The sequence below is a fragment of the Portunus trituberculatus genome, chromosome 47, assembly GCF_017591435.1.
Source record: "Portunus trituberculatus isolate SZX2019 chromosome 47, ASM1759143v1, whole genome shotgun sequence".
Lineage (NCBI taxonomy): Eukaryota > Metazoa > Arthropoda > Malacostraca > Decapoda > Portunidae > Portunus > Portunus trituberculatus.
The window spans coordinates 30,877,900-30,899,971 of NC_059301.1; the positions used below are offsets into that span (position 1 = coordinate 30,877,900).

The 22,072-nt window shown below is 42.2% G+C and overlaps 2 protein-coding genes across 3 annotated transcripts in view; one reads left to right on the forward strand and one right to left on the reverse strand.

Annotated features, from left to right (window-relative positions):
* Positions 1-15,899, forward strand: part of LOC123520746 (Down syndrome cell adhesion molecule-like protein Dscam2) — a 51,076-nt gene extending 35,177 nt beyond the window's left edge. Inside the window, exons 7-14 of one of the 2 annotated variants that reach the window (XM_045283309.1) lie at positions 5,203-5,397; positions 5,506-5,652; positions 5,790-5,936; positions 6,257-6,427; positions 13,253-13,443; positions 13,591-13,769; positions 14,006-14,060; positions 14,489-15,899. In XM_045283309.1, coding sequence (XP_045139244.1) covers positions 5,203-5,397; positions 5,506-5,652; positions 5,790-5,936; positions 6,257-6,427; positions 13,253-13,443; positions 13,591-13,769; positions 14,006-14,036 — 1,061 coding nt within the window. In that variant the 3' untranslated portion in view covers positions 14,037-14,060; positions 14,489-15,899. Of the gene's footprint in view, positions 1-5,202; positions 5,398-5,505; positions 5,653-5,789; positions 5,937-6,256; positions 6,428-13,252; positions 13,444-13,573; positions 13,770-14,005; positions 14,064-14,488 lie in introns of those variants that run through there. The other variant, XR_006679357.1, reaches the window with a different exon arrangement.
* On the reverse strand, positions 14,432-21,981 carry LOC123520745. Its single transcript, XM_045283308.1, is given in 4 exon segments — positions 14,432-17,381; positions 17,384-17,924; positions 18,048-18,374; positions 21,754-21,981. Coding segments are annotated over 3 exon segments (1,923 nt in total). The 5' UTR covers positions 18,357-18,374; positions 21,754-21,981; the 3' UTR covers positions 14,432-16,308.
* Between the last annotated feature and the right edge of the window lie 91 nt (positions 21,982-22,072).

Below are 22,072 nucleotides of genomic sequence, written 5' to 3' on the forward strand. Positions count from 1 at the left end.
ACTTCATTTCAAGTTTCTTCTCTGACTGGTCTATTGCTGCTGTGGTAGACAGCCACTGTTATTATCTTAAGTCTATGAAGAGTGGTGTTCCTCAAGGTTCTGTCCTGTCACCCATTCTTTTCATTAATGATCTTCTAAACCAAACTTCTTGCTCTATCTACTCCTATGCTGATGATACCACCCTACACTTTTTCATGTCTTTTCAGAGACCATCAGCCCTTCAAAAAGTTAACAGATCCCACTGGGATACATCAGAGTGTCTGACTTCTGAAAACTCTCTCTCTCTCTCTCTCTCTCTCTCTCTCTCTCTCTCTCTCTCTCTCTCTCTCTCTCTCTCTCTCTCTCTCTCTCTCTCTCTCTCTCTCTCTCTCTCTCTCTCTCTCTCTCTCTCTCTCTCTCTCTCTCTCTCTCTCTCTCTCTCTCTCTTTTATTTAAACATAGTACATATATTTACATATTCGGCTTAAAATTTCACGTTCAGTATGGAATTATTTAAAAAGCCTAACAATAGTTAAGATACATTAAGAATATTGTTTTTACATTAATAACTTTTACGTTAGCACCAGAGGAGTGGCCTGCGTTCCACTCCACCTGTGTGCTGCCACCTTGACCTGCTGGGTGGACATGTCCTCCACCTGGGGTGTGGTTGTGGTAAATGCATTCCACATCCTTGAGGTCCGGGCACTGTATGTTCGTTGGTGCTGCCGTGTGTTGGAGAAGGGCACCTCCACAGTCTGCTCACTGGTGACAGCAGCTCGCGTGGGCCTCTGGGCAGCGCGTGGTGGAAGTCCCAGGCATCGGAGGTGCGGTACTCCTTGCACCTGAGTTTTGTGGCACACCACCAGCGCTGCCACATCTCGTCGGTGTTCCAACGATGTGACGGGGGGGTGTGGCGGCAGGTCGTCCTGGTGTGTGTCATATCCCGCTAGATGTAGAGCTCGTCGCTGCACTTTGTCAAGTCTCTGCATGTGGGAGGTGGCACTTGACATCCACGACAGGCAGCCGTACTCCAGGCACGGACGTATCTGCGCCTTGTATAGCGTGATGATGCCATTCGGGTCAAGCGTTCCCGCCACCCTCCGCAGGGCAGAGACTCTTAGAGACGCCTGTCGGGTGACTGCACCTACATGGCCGTCGAAGCGCAGGCAGCGGTCCACCGTTACCCCTAAGATCTTGATGTGGTCCTGGAGAGACAGAGCCTTGCCTCCAAAGCACAGCTGCTCTGAGGCCGCTCTGGAGGCTCCTGGCGACCGCGAGATGACCATTGCCTGCGTCTTCTCAGGTGCAAAGGAGACTTGCCACGTTTCTCCCCATTGCTCCACCAGCCGTAGCTGCTTGTTTAGCTGCCGGACAGCGCTCTGGCTATCAAGGCGGCAGTAGGACCGGGAGAGGGTGCAGTCGTCCGCATATGCTTCCACTGTTGGTAGTTTTCGGAGCAGGTCATCGATATAGATGTTCCACAGGATTGGGCTCAGCACTGAACTCTGTGGAACGGAGGCTTGAACTGGCGAGGGCTCTGACGATTGCCCATTGACGACCACATGAAGAGTCCTCCCACGTAGGTAGTCGTCAAGCAGTAGCAGTAGGTCTCCCTGGATACCCTTGGCACGGAGCTTTTCAAGAAGTCCCGCGTGCCAGACCCTATCAAAGGCTCCAGCTATATCCAGGGCTACCACAAGCGTGTCCAGGCCCTCGTCCAGGGCGTTTTGCCAGTCTTTGGTGAGGAGCAGGAGTAGGTCGGAGGTGGACTGGCCTGGCCTGAAGCCAAACTGTCTCTCTGAGAGGAGATGGTTTTCACTCAGATGTTGACAGATGGCTCCAGCCACTATCCGCTCCAGCACCTTGCCCACCACAGAGAGCAGGGAGATCGTCCTGTAGTTGCTGGGTACAGATCGCGAGCTCTTCTTGTGGACCGGAACGACTCGTGCTTCTTTCCACATTGAGGGCCATTTTTTAGCCCTCAGGCAGGTCGTAAAGACGTTGGAGAGAGAACCTGACAGCTCCTTAGCACAGTTCTTAAGGAGCTGTGGGCTGACGTCATCCGGGCCGGTGGCTTTACCCACTTTCACTGCTCTCAGGAGCCTCTCAACTTGTCCAGCTGTCACTGAGACCATGGTGATGGTGCTTTGAGTCTCCAGTAGCAGGTGAGGCGCTTGTCTTTCCGGGTCTCCAACCTTCATCTTGTTGCTGAAGCTTGTAGCCAGGAGTGAGGCCTTGTCCCAGCTGCTTGTGGCAGTGGAACCGTCAGGCCTGAGGAGTGGAGGGATGGCGTCTTGGTGTTTAGCTCCTTGGCGCTCCTTGACTAAGCTCCACCAGGTCTTGCCTCCTACTCCTGGGCCACAAAGTTTCCATTTTAGGTCCTCCTGTTTTCTATGTTTGGCCCATCTGCAGGCAGCTACCACCCGTTTGCAGGCAGCCTTGTGTAGTGCCTTGTTCCTCTGCGTCGGGTGCTGCTTGTACCTCAGCCAGGCGGCGTGTTTGGCTTCAGCAGCGGCCTTGCAGGGGAAGCCAAACCAAGCAGGATCATCAGGCCTGGAGAGATACACTCTGCTGGGGACATACTGCTGCTGGAGGATGAGGAGCTTAGTAGTGAGCGCTCGTGCCTGCTCCTCGGCATCACCCACCAAGGTTTCTCCCAGTTTGTCTCCTCCAGGGCACGCCTCATGGTCGGCCAGTCAGCCCTCCCCCAGAGCCAGATGGTGCGTGGGACAGCGTCCTCTCGCGTTGCGTTCAGCTCGACTCGGGCCAGGACAGCGTAATGATCCGAGCTGCCTACAGGCCCCAGCTGCTGACAGCGGACGCTCGTCTCGGGAGGTCTGACAGCACAGGGTCTAGCATCCCTCCTCGCACATGCGTGGGGAAGGTAACATGATTTGTTAGGCCCTGCACCTCCAAGAGGTCGTCATAAGCGTTCTGCTCCAGGTGGCAGTTAAGGTCTCCCACTACCATCACGTGGGAGCATTGATGGCGTAGAAGAAGGGTGTCGAGTTCCTCCGTCAGGAAGTCCAGGGTGCCGTCCTTGCCTGGGGGCGGTACATGATACAGAGGAGGAGACCTCTGTTGTCTTCCAGTACCACCCTGAAGAACAGTGCTTCCGTTTGAAGAGGAACCGTCACCTCAAGTTCCTGGGTTTGGAGGCCGTCCCTAAAGCAAGCTGCCACCCTCCGCCTGCTCTGTTCTCCCTGTCCTTCCTTATCCAGTGGGAGTACCCAGGGACCTTACCAAACGTTGGTTCTACCTCTCCAGTGAGCCACATTTCTGTCACTGCTACAACGTCGGCCCTATGTCGCAGGACGAAATTGTGTGTGAGGTCACCAACATTTGTCCTAAGTCCCCTCACATTGGCCGTCACCACAGTGAGGCAGCTGCTGCTGCGTCCTTTCCCTCGGCGGGCCGTGTAGGTGTGGCTGCGAGAGGTGGTAGAAGGACAGGACGTGTTAGGGGCTGGCCTGTTAGGCGGACGCATTCCAGTTGAAGGGCTGCCCAGACTGTGGTTGCCAAGTTGGTGGCTTGACAGGGTAGAGAAAGGGCTGAAAATTCTGCTGCGGCTGGGGATGTTGCAAGAGTGAAGGCTGGGGAGGGGCTGGGAAGGTCTGCGGGGTTGATGTTGCTGCTGCCGGCCCAGGCCATCCACCATGACCCTCCTTAGCCTTTCTTCCTGGCACTGAAACATCTCTTCCTGGCATCGAAACATTTCCTCCTGCCGTCGGTCAGCAGCACGAGTTTGGCACCTTTCTGTCAAGTGTCCAGGTCTTTGGCAGTACTCGCAGCGAATCCTGGGCGCCCCCATTTGAGCCTCTGAGGTCCTGAGGTCACGCAGCCGGCCCATTTGATGTGGCGTAAGGGGTCCGGCAGACGTCATGGGGGGCGTGGTGAGTGTAGGAGGTGTCGCGGGGCTGGAGGGTTCTGCCTGCTGCTGGCCACGATTTTTCTGCTTTTTCTTCTTTTTTTTTTTTTTTTGGCTGCATTGATGCCGTTGCTGTTATTGTTTTCACTGCTGGTGCTGTCATCCTCGTTGTTGTTGCTGATGTTGTTGTTGTTGTTTTTGCCACTGCTGCTGCTGCTTTCACTGTGGTTGTTTCTGCCACTGTTGCTGCCGCTGTTGTTGCTGTTGTCACAGTTATTTTCACTGCTTTCATTATTATTGCTGCTACTGCCACTGTTGTTTCCGTTGCCAGCCCTGCTGACGCTGCTGTTACTGTTACTCTCTCTCTCTCTCTCTCTCTCTCTCTCTCTCTCTCTCTCTCTCTCTCTCTCTCTCTCTCTCTCTCTCTCTCTCTCTCTCTCTCTCTCTCTCTCTCTCTCTCTCTCTCTCTCTCTCTCTCTCTCTCTCTCTCTCTCTCTCTCTCTAAGATATTTGATTGGGGTAGTAAAATTTAATGCCTAAAAAACTCAATTCTTCTTGACACATCTTTCCAGACAACTATCAGCTCTTCTTCAATAACACTAACCTGTCCCCCTTTTCTATACTGAACATATTTTCAGTCTATCCTTTACTTATAATCTAAGTTGGAAACTACTTCTCATCTCTTGCTAAGACAGCTTCTATGAAGTTAGGTGTTTTGAGGCATTTCTCACCACTTGTAACTGCCAACTCTATACAAGGCCATTATTTGGCCATGTATGGAGTACTCTTCTCATGTATGGGGGGGACTCCACTCACATAAATTTTTATTAGATAGGATGGAATCAAAAGCTTTTCAACTTATCAACACCTCTCCTCTGACTGACTGTCTTCAGCCTCTTGCTCACTGCCGAAATATTGCATCTCTTTCTATTATTTATCACTATTTTCATGCTAACTGCTTACTGATCTTGCTAACTGTATGCCTCCTCTCTTCCTACAGCATTGCTGCACAAGGCTCTCTTCTTTCACCACTACTCGAACTCTGTAATGCAAGAGTTAACCAATACTCTCAATCATTCATACCTTTCTCTCTTAAACTCCCTACGTACTTCTGTATTTACAACTTCTTATGACTTGACTTGATTAATTTAAGAGGGAGATATCTAGACATTTATCCCTTTTTTTCTGGCTACTTCAATCAGACCTGCAAGGGGACTGGCAACTAAGTGGGTCTTTTTATTTGTTTTGTATTGCTCTTGGGCAGCTTTCCCCTCTTATATAAAAAATACTTAGTGTTAAGCATTTATTTTATTTTATTTTATTGTAATGCCATGGCACAACTTCATCTTTGATAGGGAGAAGTGAGCCATCAAAGACAGAGTCTGCACGCACCAAAGGGCGGCCTCCTCAAAGTCCTCCGAAGTTTCAGTTTGTTACAACAAACAGCTCTCAGGCAACCTTGTACCTTAGCCAATGGATAGATGGTGGCTGTCCCATCACTTACTTCAGTGTTGAGTACAGGAAAGAGTCAGTTGCCACCTGGACAACAGGTAAGGAAAGAAATTATGTTATGACGAAGTGAATTATAAGGTATAGATGAAACTTCACAGCTATGTAAACAGAATAATGCTAAAAAGATTATGATTTGTCTTTGAAAGTTGGCACAGAGATCCCACCTACAAGAACCTATTCCTTGGGTGGCCTTGAGCCAGGCAATCGCTACATGCTGAGGGTCACTGCCCATAACACTGCTGGGTTTGCTCCTGCTGAGTATAGCATCACTACACCCTCCCTTGGCCACTCTGGTAGGTGTGCTATTTATTAGAGATGTAGTTCATGATATGTGACATACCTAGGCTTTGAAAGTATTCTTAAGAGATTATGAGGTATTTATATATTGTGCTAGATACATTATCAATACTTATTTGTTTTCCTTGAACAGTTGCTGCTGACTCTGGTGTCAGTGTGTGGGGTGGAGCACCATCCACTTCCTCAGCATGGCAAGAACTACGAGTAGTGGTGCCAGCGGCTGTCTCTACCCTCACCTTGCTTCTGACTCTCACCACAGTCTTTGTCTGTCTAAGGAAAAGTGAGTCATGAGCATAGGCTTAGGCTTCTATAAATTTGTGTCTTAGATCTCAATAAAAAAAGATGTCAAATAATGAGACATTATTCTTGCTACACTGTGTTATAAGAGGAAAGACAAGAAAAAAGTAGGCTGAGGGAGAACAAGAAACAGAAAAAGACAACCTGAACTTTTTTGGTCTTGAATATATAACTAGTAAATATAAATGAGGGAAAATGATTAGGGCAGCTTTGATTATATTGTATTATATCATGGAACTATATAAACTTATTGCACTCTACATCTGGTATGCAGCAATCTAAAGAGAACCTCTCATCCTTTAGGATCCCCAGCCAGAACAAATCAAAAGGGATCTCCTGAAAATATGATTGGCACCACAGAGAAGATTGGTCCTCAGGAGGAACTGTACACAACTGTGAGGCGACCAGCACCTTCACCACCTCAACAGCAGCAACAACAACAGCCACAGCAACAAGAATCAAGGGATGCTCAGGGTACTCAAGTGTACTCTTTCTTGTTTGCACACACACACACACACACACACACACACACACACACACACACACACACACACACACACACACACACACACACACACACACACACACACACACACACACACACACACACACACACACACACACACACAGACAGATCTAGATAGGATTTGGGGGTGGAGCAAAAGGTGGGAGATGGAATTTAATCTGAGCAAAAGTCATGTAATGGAGATAGGGAAGAGTGGAAGATAGCCAAGAGGATTATATAAGATGGGTGAAGGAGTAGTGTTGAAAAAGGTGGAGAAGGAAAAGGATTTGGGAGTGATAATACAAGATGATGGGCAGTTTGGGGCTCATATTGACAAGATGTTTGGAGAAATATATAATTTGATTAGAAATATTGGATTAGCTTTTCATTATATGGATAAAGATATGATGAAGAAATTAATTAGTACTGTAATTAGACCAAGATTGGAATATGCTGAGGTTGTTTGGTCCCCTTATAAAAAGAAGCATATAAGGAAGTTGGAGAGATTGCAGAGAATGGCAACAAAAATGGTTCCGGAACTGGCAGAAATGACCTATGAGGAGAGATTAAAAGAAATGAATTTGGTCACCTTGGAACAAAGAAGAGAAAGAGGAGATTTAATACAGGTTTATAAACTGTTGAGCAGTTTGGATGAAGTGGATAATGAGCAAATGATGTTGAGAGAGGAAAATTCAAATAGAACTACGAGATTGCATAGTAAAAAGATAGCCAAGGGAATATGCTTGAAAGATGTGAAGAAATATAGTTTCCCGCAGAGATGTGTGGAAGAGTGGAATAGTTTGAGTGAGGAGGTGGTGTCAGCGAGGAGTGTGCATAGTTTTAAAGGGAATTTGGATGTGTATAGATATGGAGACAGGGCCACACGAGTATAATCCCAGGCCCTGTAAAAATTACAACTAGGTGAATACACACACACACTCGCACTCGCACACGCACACGCACACACACACACGCAAGAAACTAAAAATGATGTATACGAACATAGACGGGGTTCTATCAAGTAAATTAGAACTAAAAGATTACATAAAGAAAGAAAAACTGGATATTGTATGCCTGGCTGAAACAAAACTAAATGAGGAAATCAAAATAGACATAGATAATAGATATAACGTGTGGAGGAAAGACAGACGGGGTAAAGGAGGAGGAGTCATAATAATGTTAAGGAAAGAGATGGTGGTAAACCATGTGGAATATGGGGAAGGAAAAGCAGAAGTACTGTATATTAAGATGCATATTAAAAAAGAAGAGTTAACAATTATTGGAACATATGTGCCACCAAAAACAAATTCATGGACCAACCAAGAATATAAGAACATGATAGATGACACGATAAGGAGCCTAATGAGAGTCATTAAAGAAAGGAGAAAAGTGTTATTAGTAGGAGACTTCAATTGAAAAGAAGTGGACTGGGAAAATTATGAAACTGGTATGGGGGAAGAAGCCTGAGGAGAAAGATTCCTGAACTTAATGATAGATAATGTGATGGACCAAAGAATAAAGGAAAACACAAAATTCAGAGGAAACGATGAGCTGGTGAGATTGGACCTGGTTTTCACAAGGGGTATGCAAATGAATGATGATATAAGATGTAAGTGCCCACTGGGAAAGAGTGATCATGTAATATTAGAAATGGATATAGAAGAAGGAAAAGAAGATAGAGACGAATCATACAAAGGTGATCGATTAAATTACAGAAAGGGTGATATCGAGAATCTCAAGAACTATTTCAAATACGCTAACTAGGAGGAGATGGAAAACTGAGAGGGTGCAAGAGAAATATAACTTATTTTTGGAAATATACAAAACAGGAGTCAGGGAATATGTCCCAAAATATAGACCTAAAGAAGAAGGAAAGAAAGATTGGTTTAATGCAAGGTGTGCTAGGGCAAAAGAGAAAAGAGATGGAGCATGGAAAAAGTGGAGGAGAAATAGAAATCCAGTAAATAAAGAAAACTTCAAGACAGCAAGAAATGAATATGTTAAAGTGAGGAAAGAAGAGGAGAGAAACTATGAAAAGGACATTGTCGAAAAATGCAAGGAGCAACCAAAATTGTTCTACAGATTCATCAACAGAAAAATAAGACAAAAAGAAACAATAGAAAGGTTAAAAGGAGAGAACAGGATGGTGGAAGACCCAAAAAATATGGCTGAACTGTTAAATAGTAAATTTCAGGAGGTCTTTACTAAGGAATCCAAATTTGAAAGGCTGCAGGGTAATAGAGAGACCATCTATATGAAAGAGATTAAAGTAACCAAGCTTGAAATAAAAGAGTTAATGAAGGAACTGGATGAAGAGAAGGCAGTGGGACGGGATGAAGTCTCAGGCAGAGTACTGAAAGAATGTAGGAAAGAACTAGCAAGTCCTATACACATCATAAAATGCTCAATAGAAAATGGAACAGTACCAGTAGAATGGAAGAGAGCTGAGCTGGTTACCATATACAAGAGCAAAGGAAGGAAGAACCTTTAAATTACAGACCAGTATCACTAACTAGTGTAATATGTAAGATGTGTGAAAGAGTAATAAAGAAACAATGGATCGAGTTCCTTGAAGACAACAAATTATTATTAAGTAGCCAATTTGGTTTTAGAAAAGGTCGGTCATGTGTAACAAATTTACTGAGTTTCTACTCTAGAATAATTGACAGAGTACACGAGAGAGAGGGATGGGTTGATTGTATTTATTTGGATTTAAAAAAGGCATTTGATAAAGTGCCTTATGTAAGATTACTGTGGAAGTTAGAGGAGAAGGGTGGCTTAAAAGGAAGCACATTGAGATGGATGGAAAATTATTTGAGAGGGAGAGAAATAAGGATGGTAGTCAATGATATGAAGTTCAAGTGGAGAGCAGTAGAAAGCGGAGTGCCACAGTGAGTATTGGCGCCAATACTTTTTCTCATATATATAAATGACATGCCAAAAGGAGTGAACAGCTACATAAATCTGTTTGCTGATGATGCAAAACTGTGCAGAGTTATAAAGCAAAAAGAGGATTGTCAAATACTGCAGAAAGACCTAAATAAGATCTGGGAATGGAGTAAAAAGTGGGAAATGGAATTCAGTGTGGACAAAAGCCATGTCATGGAAATGGGAAAGAGTGAAAGACAACCAGTGGGAATCAATAAGATGGGAGATGGAGTAGAACTGGAGAAAGTAAAAAAGGTAAAGAATCTGGGAGTGACGATGAAAGAAAACAATCAACCGGTAAGCCATATTGATAGAATTTTCAGAGACATATAATTTCCTAAGGAATATTGGAATAGCATTTCACTACATGGACAAAGAAATGATGAAGAAATTGATAAGTACTATAATAAGACCCAGACTGGAATATGCAGGAGTAGTGTGGACCCCCCCATATAAAGAAACACGTAAGGAAGCTGGATTTAAAGGATTAAATAATCCTCAAATTAAGTCATCACAAGGGAGCCCCTCCAGTGAAGTAATTTGTCCTGCTGCTAGGCAACAAAGGCCATATAGCCGCTAGATGTCATTAGTGGAGTTCGAATCGATGCCCTGCAATCTACCACCATCGTGGCAGAATGCGACGCCTTAATCCGCGTGACCACTAAGGACACAGGAAGCTGGAGAGATTACAAAAAAATGGCTACAAGAATGGTTCCAGAATTTGAAGGGATGACATATGAGGAGAGACTAAAGACTATGGATCTACCAACCATGGAACAAAGAAGGGAGAGAGGGGATCTGATACAAGTTTATAAATTGATCAACAGAATGGACCAAGTGGATAATGAGAAACTGACCCAATGTGAAGAATATGACATTTGAAGCACAAGATCGCATAGTAAAAAGCTGAGGCAGGAAAGATGTCTAAGAGATATTAAAAAATATAGTTTCCCGCAAAGATGTGTTGAGACGTGGAAGAGTTTGAGTGAAGAAGTGGTGTCAGCAACGAGTGTGCATAGTTTTAAAGAAAAATTGGATAAGTGTAGATATGGTAAAGGGCCACAGGTGTGTAAAGCCCAGGCCCTGTAAAATACAACTACAGTCAACCCTCGGCTATCGCGACTTCGGCTGTCACGTTTTATTGCTATCACGCACCCATGAAAAGCTGCTAAAATTTCATTATCACGACCTCAGATGCCTGCTATCGCACGCCCCGCCATGACATCATGGAATATCTTGAGCGCTCATTGGCCAAAACCGCCTTCCCGCCAAGATCAATTTGGCTATCGCGTTTTTGGCTATGGTGCGACTATTTCAGCCCCAATTGGGCGCGATAGCTGAGGGTTAAGTGTAGGTAAATACAACTAAGTAAATACACACACACACTAATGACAGAGATGCAAATACAGAAGGATGGGGTAAGTTACAGAGATGACTACAAAGGAGAGAGATTAAATTATGCAAAAGCAGATTTTGAAAAATTAAGGATCTTTTTTGCCGATATTGAGTGGAGAAACATTATGAATGGAAAGACAATCCAAGGGAAATATGAAATATTCTTATAGAAATATAATGAAGGAATAAAAAAAATATGTACCTTTTTATAGAGTTAAAAAAAAATACATGCTTGGTACAATGCTAGATGCATAGAAGCTAAAAAGGGAAAAGATAAAACATGGAAGAAACTCATAAAGCAGAAAAATGACAACAACAGATGGCAGTATAGGAATGTGAGAAATTAAAATATTAGAGTAAGGAGAGAGGAAGAAAGAAACTTTGAGAAAGATGTGGTGAATAAAAGCAAAGACAAACCCAAACTTTTCTACAAGTTTATAAACACCAAAATGAAGAACAAGGAAACTATAGAAAAAATAATAAAAGGACATACCAAACATAGAAGGAAATGTGTGAAATAATGAATGAGAGCTTCAAAACAGTGTTCACTGCTGAAGAAGGTTTCACAGAACCTCGTATGGGGCCAGATGGTGTATCAGGCTGGGTGTTAAAAGAATGTTAAGAGGAACTACTACTTGACCCAATTTTGGAAATAATTAAATGTTCAATAAATGAAGGGAAAGTTCCACTAGAATGGAAGAGAGCCAACATAATACCGTTATTTAAAGGAGGAAACTGAACCACTAAACTGCAGACTAGTATCACTTACAAGTGTTTTGGGGAAATTGTGTGAAATAATTATCAAAGAAAAATGGGTTAAATATCTAGAAAAGGAACAAGTCATATCAAACAGACAGTTTGGGTTCAGGACAGGGAGGTCATGTACGTGTATCAAACTTATTAAGCTTCTACTCGAGAGTTATTGCAGGACTAGAAAACAGAGATGGATGGGTGGACACAGTATACCTGGATATAAAAAAGGCTTTTGATAAAGTCCCTCATGGAAGAATACTTTGAAAACTAGAGAACATAGGAGGACTGGAAGGAACTTTGCTACAATGGACAAGAGATTATTTGAAGGATAGGGAGATGAGAGCTGTGATCAGAGATACGTACTCATCTTCAGGTAAACTAACAAGCAGAGTGCCACAAGGGTCAGTGTTAGCCCCTATTATGTTTCAGATTTATGTAAATGACTTTCACATTGTGGTAAGCAATTATATTAATTTATTTGCTGATGATGCAAATCTGCTAAAAGTTATCAAAACTAGAGAGGACTGTCTGCTGTTACAGGAAGATATAAACAAGATCTATGAGTGGAATAGGAAGTGGAAATTGGAGTTTTGATGTCAAGAAATGTCACATAATGGAACTAGGAAAGATCAAAAGAAGACCAGTATGGAACTATTTGATGGGAGACAAACAAATAATGAAGACTAAAGAGGAAAAGATCTGGGAGTGATTATACAGAAAAGTCTGAGCCCCGATAAACACATAAGCAAGATATTTAGATTATCATATAAAATGATGACTAATATAAGAGTGGCATTTCAATACATGGACAAAGATATGAGGAAAAAAATCATCACAAGCATGATACGCCCAAGGCTGAAATATGCAGCAGTGGTGTGGTCTCCTGAGTTCTGAAAAGGATATAAGAAGATTAGAAAGGATACAGAAGATTGCTACAAATATGATGCTGGAAGTAAAGGACCTAACATATGAAGAACAACTGAAGGAAATGGAACTGTCAACCTTACAAGATAGAAGAGAACGTGGGAACTTAATAACAATGAATGTGCATGATAGTCAATGGCATTGAAAAGATAGACAAGGAAGACTTGGTGCTGTTGACAGAAAATGGAAGAGGACATGTAAATAAGACTAGGATGAGGCAGTGTTTGAAGAATATTAAAAAATACAGTTTTCCACACAGAACGGTGTAGAAGTGGAATGCATTGAATAATGAAGTTGTTACAGCACATAATGTACATAACTTTAAGGAAAAATTTGATAAATGGAGACATGTAGACAGGACACTATGAGCCCCGCTCGAACCCTGTACAATACAACTCTGTAAATACAACTAGGTAGATACACACACACACGCATATAGAAGTGTTCAACAGAAAAGACCCAGTAGTTTAGAACAGAAGACACACAAGAGGACATAGAAGGAAGACAAAAAGGTTAATTATAGAAGGGATATTAAAACGAATAGTTTTTCATCCACACTAATAGAAATATGAAAGGGATTGAAACAGGAAGTGGTTCCTGCAAAATCAAAACAGAACATCAATGCCAAATTAGATTTTGAGAGATATAGGAATGGGACAGTATAATAAAGCTTCCTCTCCTGTACACTATAAATAGATAAATGTTTACACAGTGCTATATGTGAAGGCTTGTGTTATTTGTTTCACTTCTTTCACCAGTATATCATATGACCTCAATAATGGGATACCTTCCAGGTGATTATCCCCGAGATGAGTTGTATCACTATGCTGCAGCAACATATCGGGTGGGCAATGGTACCCCACCTCCTCCTGCACCTCCCTCGCCGCCAACACATGCCCACCGCCCGCTCTCCAGAGGGCAGAAAGCATTCACAGCTCTTGTCTACCAAGCACCTTCTCTCCATGATGTTGATTGCCCCAACCTGGTTAGTCTTGCTCTCATAGATGTTTAAAATAGTGTTATTGGTAAAACTGAAGACTGAACCTTGTATGTTTTATGTCTGTCATAGGTTAACAAAAGTTCAGGCAGTACCCTCCCATTATATACACCATTAGTTTGTTGTGCTGTACAGCAGGCTGAGGGTGAAGGACGTGTGCCATGGCCCAGGGTCTCGCCACCCCATGGGCCTGCAGGGGTGGCAGACTCCCAAAGTGAAGGATATGGTAGCCTCATGAGTCCCAGAGGCCCTTCTCCCCCTGCCTCTGGGGCTCCGCACCAACGCCATCCTGCCAAGCATCCCAGGGGCCCCAGGTGAGCCTTTTCATGTCTGATGTGCAGTCAAGTCAAATTACATTTTTAAATATATGCATTTGAGCCATGATTTTTTTTCTCCTAGTTTTCATATAGAGTAAACCTCAAAGATGAGGAATATTATGTAATATACCTAATATTGTTAGGGAGATTTCTTTCATTATTTTATTGTTATCTTGTTATATATGTATGTAATTGACACAAGTGTTTCCTTCCCTGTGGTCTGCCTGCCTCAGAGCCTGCGTGCGGAATGTGCGCTTCCCATAGTTGTTCCATGGTCTTGCCTCCCAGGTAATCACATTTGCTAATTACTGAAAAGATTTTATTGAATTCAAAATACAATGCATTCATTCTGATTCATGGTTTATTTCAGGTGCAGTCTTTCTTTTCAGTTTTTTTGTGACACAAGAAAATTTATACTGTATCAATCATTTTCTTGTTTGCTGGACCTAAAGTTGAATGCATCCAATTTCATTTTCAACAAAATAACATTGAACATCTTTCATTTTAGGAAGTCCGTATTTATGTATTATATATACATATGTATCTTTTAGTTAGTTCATATATTGTTTTGATAATGCTTATGTATTTGTTTTCCATCTTATAAGCAGTAATAATTAGAACTTTTGATGTCAGAGGATTTGCTTTAAGTGAAGATTACCTACATTATACAACTTTATTCTGATACAACTTTTTTTCCTGTCTTTTACACTCTGCAGAGGGAACTGGTGTTTCCTTGCCATGAGCTGATAGAAACAAAACAATAATGAGACAGCCAGAATGTGAAAGAAACAAGAAATAATCATACAGACTCACTCTACCACCACAGCGTTTTCCACAACTATCATAAATGACAATAGCAATAACCATTATTCATACTCTTCCTCTTTCTTCTTCTTTCAATGTTTGCTTATTTCTGTCATATACATGAACAAAATCACTGCAACAATCAAACCTATCATTATGAAGCAAAACAAAGGATTAGTGCACCATCTCACCAACACTCATCAACCAGCCAAGGGTGCACTTGAATGGACTACACTTCAGTGTTTGAAGGCCAGACATTTTATTTTCCCTGTATTTTAAAGTACAGTTCTGCCATCAACTGTCACTGTAATTTACTGGAGAAACTTACATAAGTTCTTATACTTAATCAGCCTAAGGTGTTTAATGTATATATTGTTTAGCCAAAAACAATAATGAAACTATCATCAGTCACTGAAATTATTATTTGCTTAATAATTATTCAACACTTAAATGGATTTAACCAAGAGAGTCTTCATGAATGCCCTATGCTGCTATTCTTAATTTCTATCATGTTTTTTTCTCTTTTTATAGCATCATATGTCTTTATGAAAAACATACAATGGAAAACTGCTTATTTAAGTTTATTATGGCTTTACAAGGTGACAAGAATGACTTCATATCTGTCTGGTTTATTTTATATCTTTAACACATGAAGTATGTTCCCTACAGAATTTTTGTTACTAAATTTAAGAAGTGTTAAATTAACTCACTGCATTATTCAGCAAATCTGATTTAACTCTATTCTACTTCACTGCTTTTCTCCCATGTTTGTTCATCTGTTGTTGCTTGGCTTTAAGTGTTAGATGATGTCACCCATAAGAAGACAGTTATTTCTTCAAACAGTAATAATGTAACAGTGGAATGCTGTGAGGAATGACAGGCAGTGAGTCTTTTGTGGTGTCTGGTCAAGGTTATCTATTGGCTGATTCTGGTGGGTATCGGCCAAACAATACATGATGTATATACAAATCTTGATTGATATCAGTATTTGATCTCTATTATTATTAGTTTTCTTGCTTTATGTGTGAGAATCTTGAAGTACTGTTTGTTATATGTCACAGATTATAAAGTCTGCAGCCATCATGTGTGATACTTGTGTAATTTATGTACAATGATTCTAGCCTTTTGTGCTGCAAAGAGGTCGGTGAAAGGATGAGGTGTCTGGAATTGTGCTTCTGTAATCCTTTACAGTGTGATGTTATTAAACTGTATGCAGAATTTATTAGGAAAATTATGTAACATGTACTTTGAAAAGTATATTGAAAATCATGTTTTCCCTTAATTGTACTAGATCTTAATAAAATGTCATTTTTGACATTATTACTTATAATTTTGATATCTCACTTGCAGGATTAAGATCATGAATATAGTAACAAGATTGTATGGAATGTTGCTTATGGGGCTTACATATAAGCAGATTTAAGTCCTAGGCCACCCATAGAGGTTGCCCCAGTGCAGCTGTAGGTCAGCATGTTGATAGTGGCGCTTGAGTGTCCAGTATAGCTGGCCACACGCCTCCTCAAGGTACAGGTGGTGCAAATGTGGTAATCGACACACAAGCTGCCACACTTGGTCAGCAGTGGGTTGCCATTCATAACCATCTTTTACATGCAAATGAAGGATGTGAACATTATTACTTATAATTTTGATATCTCACTTGCAGGATTAAGATCATGAATATAGTAACAAGATTGTATGGAACGTTGCTTATGGGGCTTACATATAAGCAGATTTAAGTCCTAGGCCACCCATAGAGGTTGCCCCAGTGCAGCTGTAGGTCAGCATGTTGATAGTGGCGCTTGAGTGTCCAGTATAGCTGGCCACACACCTCCTCAAGGTACAGGTGGTGCAAATGTGGCAATCGACACACAAGCTGCCACACTTGGTCAGCAGTGGGTTGCCATTCATAACCATCTTTTACATGCAAATGAAGGATGTGAACATTGCTGGCAAGTTTATTCAAGATGGATGTCAGTCCAGAACATATGCTGAGACTCAGGCTATATAGGTTTGGAGCAGCAGCCACCACACCTTGCAGCAGTGCCATCCACTGCTCTGCATGCCTTTTCTCTGCTTCTGCCTCATCTGCATCTCCTGGTCCTTCTTCATGCAAAGTGAATGCTTGAAGAGCTAAACAGTTTGGTATTCCAAGATGTCCTTGGTCATCCAGCTCTGCTTCCACCATGTTCTTGCTCCACACCCGGATCCCAAGGTGGGTAAGATTGGGGCATTCCTGTAATAAGATGCAGAGTGTAGAAACATGGAGCTTCTGGCCAGGTGATGTTGCCTCCACTGTAAGGGTGGTAAGTTTGGTCCCGTGAGCCTGCAGGAAGGGCAGCAGCAGTGCTTGTGTTAAGTGGTTTTCGCTATTTACATTGAGATGCAGTTTTGCTAGATGTTTCCAAGAATTTTTTAGCTTCACAAGTTGATTGCCAGCAACCTCAGACCTCTGCTTAGGTTCTCGTAAATTACAATCCAGAGTAATAATCTGTACCTGTGGGCAACAAGAAGTGAGCTGGTGCAGGAACTGATGCCCAAGATTGTATAAAGTATTGTCAGTGAAGAAAACGTTTTGAATTGCAAGGAGACGCTTGTGGGATACAAGTGGTAAAAGAACATCATGGCCATGATTCTGATAGCCATCCTCAAAGTAGGTGGTTTTCCAGGGGCAGCTGAGGTTTTCCAGGTCAGGATAAAAAGTGAGTAAAAGTTTGTGAAATTCCCTGGCCACTTCAGTATCACCATAGGCTAGATCAATGTTCTTTAGCTTTGGAAAAGTTTGTTTGATTTCCTGGAGAAATCCCTTTTATAAGCATAATTGACTTCCCGATGAGTAGCACCACCAAAAAATGCAGCACAGAATGCCTTCATAGAAATAACTAACCAAAGGAAGTTATGAAGGAGGTAGAGTGTATGAAGCTTTGAGCACTTCCTTGCAATAACTAGCAGGATTTCATCTGTGATGTTAATATGGGAGATATGAAGAGAGACTAGGTGTGAGGCTCCCCGCAACACTGCTGCTAATATGCTTGGGTATAAGCCTCCATATACCTTCAAATGGACCATCTGGACAAAAGGTGCCAGATTGGCCACCAATCTGGCAGTCCAGCGTTCCCAAGCAAAAGGTATCACACACCGTCGATCTTTATCTCCATAGTCTCGGTCAAGAAAGACCTCTTGAAGGAGCACCAACCGTAGCAGTAAACATGATAAATGTCGCGGAAAGTCTTGGTCTTGCTTCGGGCGTACATCAGTGTGGGCATCAAGGGCCAACTCCAGAACATGTTTTGGTCCTGCACTTGTATCTGGTATCATCTTCCACCACTGCTTCACCTCCTCCACTACAGTCTATAAAAGAATAATTTTGAAAAGTTTATTAATCATGCATCAATCCAGCTGTGGGCTGATATGTCAACAAGTTTTAGAAAATCAAGTTATCAAGTTTAGTGACTTTGTAAACAGACAGCTCACCTTCACTTGCAGCATCACATGATCCATGGTGTCCATTTGTATTGGAGTCTCATTTCCAGAAGCCATTGCATGTGGTGCTTCATCACTGTCATCATCACTTCCAGAAGCATAGACATACAATGTTTTTTCATAATCATCTTCATGTTCATTTCCATGCAACAGTAGTTCAGCTGTGGCCCTGGCAATAAGCAGTTCAGCGGGGATGTTGGCAAGATGACGGCGAATCTTGAATTCAGTCACAGTGACAAGTGGGACAACCACTGCATGTGCAGCACATGCCTGCAGACGACAAGGAACTCGCCACACCATTTCCTGCTGTATTCATCACTGCCAAGAGGGGAAGGATCAAGCCATGTGAACTTGTTCCTGCAATCATATACTACTAGTAAGTTTTATGTGAACTCTATCTTAAAGGCCACTATCTGCAAGAAAACAGGTGCACAATGGGATTACAAAGTTTACAGTAAACATCAATTCAGCAAAAATTCTTCAGTTGTGACAAGACCACTTTTCTCCAACTTCTCTTCATTGATATTTAGGAAAATTTCTAGTGCTTTATTCACTTATTACTTGATTTCATGTTTCTAAATTCATTGAAAAGTAGTAATACTAAGAAGAAAAAAGGATAAATAGAACATTGAGGAAGAAGAAAGGAGAAAAGAAGGAGTTTCCCTTGCTCCCCCTGCCTTTCTTTGTAATTTTTGGTGTGATTTGAGTATGTGTGGGTCTTTTTAAGAGTGTTTAGCACTTTTGCAAGTGGCTTTGAGTATATTTTGGACTCTGGGTATTTTCAATGTGTGATTGGTGTTTTGTAGGTATATATTATGTACTTAGAGATTTGTGAGTTGTTTTAAATGTTAGGATGTGTTTAGGGTATGTTATAGGGGTATTTTGAGATGTGAGGTTTTATGAGTTTACTTTATGTTTATTTTGAGTGGTTTAAACTCCAACACCTGCCTTGGAGTCCCCTTCTGGGAATTGGGGACCATAAATTTCCCCAGGTTGGACTGCTCTCGTATCATCCATGTATTTTTCTTCATTAACTTCTGCAACATTTGGAGTTTAAAAATTTTTTTTTTCAATCTGTAAAACACCAACTCGATCTTCTCTACCAAACCTCATCTTTCCTCACTGAAACACAGCTATATAGGTGTCTGAGGCAACTAACAGTAACCCCTTTTCTGTTCCCCCTATTCTCTCTACCCTCATTTTTGTTCCAAAGCTGGATGTTGTGCATCTATGTGCACAATGACTTGGCTTACTGTCATACCCACACTCTTAAATCTTTAGAGGTTTTGAGTAAAAAGTCACTTCCTAGCTAAATTTATCTGTGATGTACCTTTCCTGTAACTCCTCTTATTATAAGAAATTCTTTGACTATTTAACTTACAAAGTAAAGCACATTCTGTCTTTCTATCCTTTGCAGAAATCTCCATCCTTGGGGATTTATATGTTCACCACCAGCTTTGGCTTTCCCCTCCAATCACTGACCATCCTGGTGTACTACTAACCTTCAGCTTTGCTGTCATCTATGACCTAGAGCAACTGGTGCAACACCCTACTCGTATTCCTGACCGTCTTGGAGATACTTCTAACATTCTTGACCTATTTCTTACCTTTAATCCTACTGTTTATGCTGTATCTTTTCCGTTGGGTTCCTCCTATCACAATCTCATATCTGTATCTTGTTCTGTTTCTCTAATCCCTCCTCAGTGTCCCCAAAAGCAGAGGTGCCTCTGGTGTTTCGCCTGTGCCAGTTGGGGCCCTGGAGAGACGTGAGGAATTATGCTATACTATGGTCTGACCATTTTATGAAGATCACTTAGGTGTTGGCTTTTTCGGGTATTTCCCGGCCTGCGGCGCTGTCACACTTGTACCAATATGCACCTCAAGTCAGGTACTTAATAATACTTGGTAACTGAATGTTGTTGTATATATACATTGTGATGTTCTAAAAAGGCAAGTTAGAGTAATTTGTGTTGATTTTTAAATATGTTTTGCATTGTTTTTGCAAACACAACAATACTTGACGTTTCCTCCAAGCGTTGTCACATCCCTTTGGGTGACCGAGTGAGGTCACAGGTCAAAGTGACCGTGTTAATCCATGGGTCACTTCTCTCGCTACCAGCCAGGATGAGAGAGAGAGAGAGAGAGAGAGAGAGAGATTCTTTTCTCAAATTTTAGTAATTTATAAGTAAGTATAGATCGAGCCGCAGGCCGGGAAATCCCTGAAAAAGCCAACGTCTAAGTGATCTTCATAAAATGGTCAGACCATAGTTGATTTTCCCTGTAATAATTACTGTTTCCGTGTCAGAGACCCATCTCTGTGTGCTATGAGCATAACAGAGGTGATAGTGTCTGGCATGGAGGCGTACATTCATCACTCTTTTTCTCAACCTAAACCGACCAAATCCTTTTTTATCACAACCTCTTTTTTCGCCCACAAAAAGTAATTGAGCATTCCATCACCTAAATCTCATGCGCTTTATATTTCTGCAAGGAATCATGCCCTCCCCCCCCAAAAAAAAAGCCTGTTCTTCAAATTTCTAAACGCTAGCTCGGATCCTTCATTAATTGAAAATTAAAAATCTTTCAAAATCCAACTCCCCTCGAGACTTCTGCCATCTGTCCAAAAACATCTATATAAAAAAAAACTTGTACTTCATCTTTCCCTCCTTTATTTCATCCTGATGGCACTGATATAACATATATGTCTCTGAAGTAATTGAACTCTTTTCTCAAACCTTTGCTATTAATCCTTCCTTGGATGATCCTAATTAAGATTGTCCCTCCCTCTAATCTTCCTCAGAATATTTCATGCTTTCGATTAGAATTCTTCTCTCCAAAAACTCCTTTACAACCTCAATCACCCTTTCATTCGTACGTGACTCTACAGTCCCAGCAGCAATGCATCCCTTCCTTTCCATTCTTCTCCACTTTTCATTCCTGATATGCCATCCAATCGGAATCACTTGTATTATGGTATTATGTGTAGGGGGGGGGGTCCTTTGGGTGTGTATTGGGTGTATTTTGTGAGGTTGTTGGGTAGTTTTGGTGTTTTTGGGGGTGTCTAGCGAGTTTTGGTTGTCTTTGGATGAGTTAATTTTGTGGGTAATTTTGTATGTATTATGTTTTAAGAGTATTTTCGGCCATTTTGGCAACACACGGTCTCTTCTGCAACACAACTTGAACACTCCTTTACTTGAGTATATTATCGTAACGTACATATACACTAAACACACCTATAGCGTTCGAAAAAGCTTGAAGAACACAGACCTCACTGCTGGATCATGTCACTTACTAGCAATCATGAAGCATCATATGGTATGCTCATCTTATAATTTATAAAATGCTCATATTCTGAAACGCTTCTCTCTCTCTCTCTCTCTCTCTCTCTCTCTCTCTCTCTCTCTCTCTCTCTCTCTCTCTCTCTCTCTCTCTCTCATAAAATGCTCATATTCTGAAACGCTTTCTCTCTCTCTCTCTCTCTCTCTCTCTCTCTCTCTCTCATAAAATGCTCATATTCTGAAACGCTTTCTCTCTCTCTCTCTCTCTCTCTCTCTCTCTCTCATAAAGAGAGAGAGAGAGAGAGAGAGAGTGTGAGTGGGGAGGAATAGACAGCAAGGCCTCGCGGAAGTATAACCATGCTAGGTAACCACTTAGTCTATGGTGTCTTCCAAGGACAATAGAAGTTACATTTGTTTACCAGATCGATCTGAATACACGTTGGGATGTCCATGCGGCACAGGGAACAGCGACAGCACAATTAAGCCTGCTGCCTGGGAAACGCCACGGTGACGATTAAATAATCCTCACAACACCGTAGGATACACGAACGGCTGGGCGGCTTTAGGGCTAACTGACCTCCACCAGCCGAGCTACGGGCAAGGGACGTGGGAGGCGACGCCTGCACACACGCCCTCCCTCGTGGGCACGTTGCCATCTATTGAGCTTCTACACTAGCTCTAAAGAATAGTGTGATAGGCTTGTCGGCTGTCGCCATGCATGTGCGTGCGTGTGTAAAC